Genomic DNA, 3288 nt, shown 5'->3' on the forward strand with positions numbered 1-3288 from the left:
CGCTATAACATATCTGAAGCTGGAACGGGAGAAAATTCTATAAATATGTTTTTATGACGAATATTAATATTCATAATTAATATTTTTTCGAAATTTTTATTTTTTATTTTAGATTCGGTACCGCTGGGGTCTAGTTGGTACAGTGTCCAAATTTTAGGTTAGTGGTACCAGTAGAAGGTATCGAAAATGGCCGCTAAAATATCTGTATTCTAGGATCACCTTGGTGCATAAAACAGTGAGAAAAACAAGATTATAACACATGGAGCTATACAGGGAAGACGGAAAAAATTTTCCGCTTGGAGGCGATGACAAATTCGTTTCTCTATTTTATGGGGAGCAGTTAGTTTCACGGTTTATACACATAAGATATAAACCCCTAACCCCTAACTCCTAGCCCCTAGCCCCCAGAGCCATAGAAATACCGAGTAGTCCAACCCATTGTTACGTAAAACACAAATTGAACGGCAATTTGGGTCCAAAATAACACAGTAGGTATAGGGAAAATGTATGTTTTTCGGTAAATTACAGAAAAACTTGGGCCTAAAAACAAATTTAAAGGTTGAAAAATGTAAAAAACATGTGTTATTTGTTTTCTGTGTCAAAAAAAGTCAAAAATTAGAATTAGAAGCCGTTGATTTGCGACATTTTAGTCATTTAATGCGGCTAAATTTATACATTTTTTTCTAAAAAATGTTTGGTAAGGTAAATAGAAGCTGTTTTACACCTTCCCACAATAGGAAAACACAAACAAAACTTAACAAGTTCGTTTAAATCCATTGTCAAAGTCACCACTTTTGCTCTATTTTGGACACACATAGACGGCAGTTGGACTACTCGGTGTTTATACGACTCTGCTAGCTCCTAGCCCCTAGCCCCTAGCCCCTAGCCCCTAAACCCCAAACTTGTCAAACAAAAAAAAACTTGAAAAAAAATATAAAAAAAGTATTCCACTGTGCGGGACTCGAACCCGGTAAAAATAAAACAAAGAGAGTTTACGACCATACGCAAACCGTTACACTACAGACTCGACGACAATAAACACAACGAAAGAGCGTATATAACCGACCTAATGTGGGAAATCTGTTCTTACTAGTGTTTTATGTATTCAGAAAGCTATTTTTATTATTTAATTAATTTGTTTTACACTTATTAACACTTTGTAGTGCTGTTTTGTTCGTTTTTCCGTATTTTTTAATTTAAATAATTACCGCCTCTAGCGAAAAAAATTTCCGTCTTCTTTGTATAGTCCCATGTGATTATAACGTGCTGTAACGTTCGAAATATGTCACTACTACTGTGACGTAACATTCGCTATTGTGACGTAATATATCGTTAATCTTACGCAAGTCAGGTAAATTACGATGACGCAGCATGTTTTTGCGCATTTTCAAAGTTAATTTTCGACACGAACGCCCGAGGTTTTTTAAAAAAAAAATTATACAGCGAGTATTAGGAAGATCTAAGGAACATTTTGAGACCAAAATTTTCACTGGTCACCAGCGGCAGTATTACCAAACGTCACACCTCTACCTGTATATATAGTTACAGTCTTGTCCACCTCACGCCTTATCAACTTCCATAAGTATTCGCTGTTGCAAATGTGATGTTGCCAAGTTGCCAACTATTGTACGTCGCGACATAGCGTTTCTTATCTCTGTACATTTTTTTACACACAAATATATTGGGTGTCCAGCATGTGTGCTTTATGTGTATGCAACTGACTTGAAACTGTTAGTTTATCCGAATAATTGAAAGGATCAATCCTTTCTTTACATTTTTATATTGCCATTATACTTGTGAGTTTGAGATAAAATGAAGAGGAAATCTCAAGTGTGCACCCCAGCACCTTATCTCTTCATAGCAACCTGTTAATAAGTAGGGACCAGCTGGTTAAACCTCAATCATTCATTTCCGAATCATATGCTTGCAGAAGTTTAGTATTAATGCATCACTACCGACAATTTAAATGTTCCTCTTTGCGGGAATCGGGGCCATCAATCACCTCCAATTAAAATTATGAAAACACCTAAATCGAATAAAAGATGTCGAAATGACAAATTTAATAGCAACTTTGAATGGGAGTCGAATTATTTATTTATTAGTAAGTTAGCAACCCTTTTTAATTTACATTTAAGGAAATCTTTAATAACTGATGAGTGATGTCTACAAATCTTGACTAGAAAATTATTTAAATGCAGCATGGTGAAATCAATGTCACCATAATCATCTTTTTCAGGTTTGTTTTGAGGTTCACTTGTATGGTAGGATAAAAGTAATGGGCAGATCAAGATCCCGTGAACGTGATAAAAAAAGATCACGAACTCATCGCTCCCGTTCACGTGAAAGAAGAAGATCAAAAGAGAAGAAAACCAAAGATAAAAGACGATCACGGTCTAAAGAAAGAGATAAAAAAAGGTAAGATGTCATTTTTTTATCATTAAATTGGACATATAATATTCGACCATATATTTACCAAGTAGGAAAATTTGTACGGAAAAATGTAAGTTTTCCGAGTTTAATCAGTCTTACTGCAAAACCTTTGCTGTTCAGTCATAATTTTAATATGACGGCACAAAGATATTACTGTGACACATCCTGCAAGCTGAAAAAATACAGTAATGGTTGCAAAGTGGAAGATAAACAAATTTTATTTTTATATTTTTTCAAAAATGATTATAATAATGGATTGTTTTTTTCCTTATTTGTAATGTCACTGAATTTATATAGTCAGTTGTGGCGACCCCATTCGGGGTCGCGACCTACGTGTTGGGGACCACCTGCCTAGCAGATATACCATAGGCGCCGAGTTTTGAAATGTAGTGCAGAGGCGGAGCCTATTATGACGTAACACAATCGTGACGTCATAACACTTCGGCGTTTCATTGACGTTATTTTACGCTTGCTCAACGCTCGACGTCAGTGTTACGCGTTGATCCTTTCCCCGTGCGTATTTGCAAGATTGACCGATATATAAATCGTTCGTTCGAGGCGACGTGCTTTCTACTTGACCTTTACGTGAGTCATAGTTTAACGTCCATGTGCGTCGTAGTTTAACGTCCACGTGCTTCGTAGTTTAACGTCCACGTGCGTCGTAGTTTAGCCTTTTCGCGCGTCGTCGTACAAAGGCAAAGCAACACATTCAATGTTAGCTACTTAGAAAATTAAGAACAACCAACGGCCTAAACAGACGATATTATCCTACTCTCAAGTTTCTAAACAATGTAGGCGGTAATAAACAACCTAAATATGTTCCACAAGTAGCACTGCTGTATATTTACGATGTTTTCC

General features: G+C 36.2%; 1 protein-coding gene across 1 annotated transcript in view; it reads left to right on the forward strand.

The window, feature by feature from the left end:
* Positions 1-2232: 2232 nt before the first annotated feature.
* LOC100182908 (probable ATP-dependent RNA helicase DDX23) overlaps positions 2233-3288 on the forward strand; it is a 12371-nt gene continuing 11315 nt past the window's right edge. Inside the window, exon 1 of the mRNA XM_026838514.1 lies at positions 2233-2415. Coding sequence (XP_026694315.1) covers positions 2276-2415 — 140 coding nt within the window. The 5' untranslated portion in view covers positions 2233-2275. The remainder of the gene's footprint in view (positions 2416-3288) is intronic.

The sequence above is a fragment of the Ciona intestinalis genome, unplaced genomic scaffold, assembly GCF_000224145.3.
Source record: "Ciona intestinalis unplaced genomic scaffold, KH HT000095.1, whole genome shotgun sequence".
Taxonomy (NCBI): domain Eukaryota; kingdom Metazoa; phylum Chordata; class Ascidiacea; order Phlebobranchia; family Cionidae; genus Ciona; species Ciona intestinalis.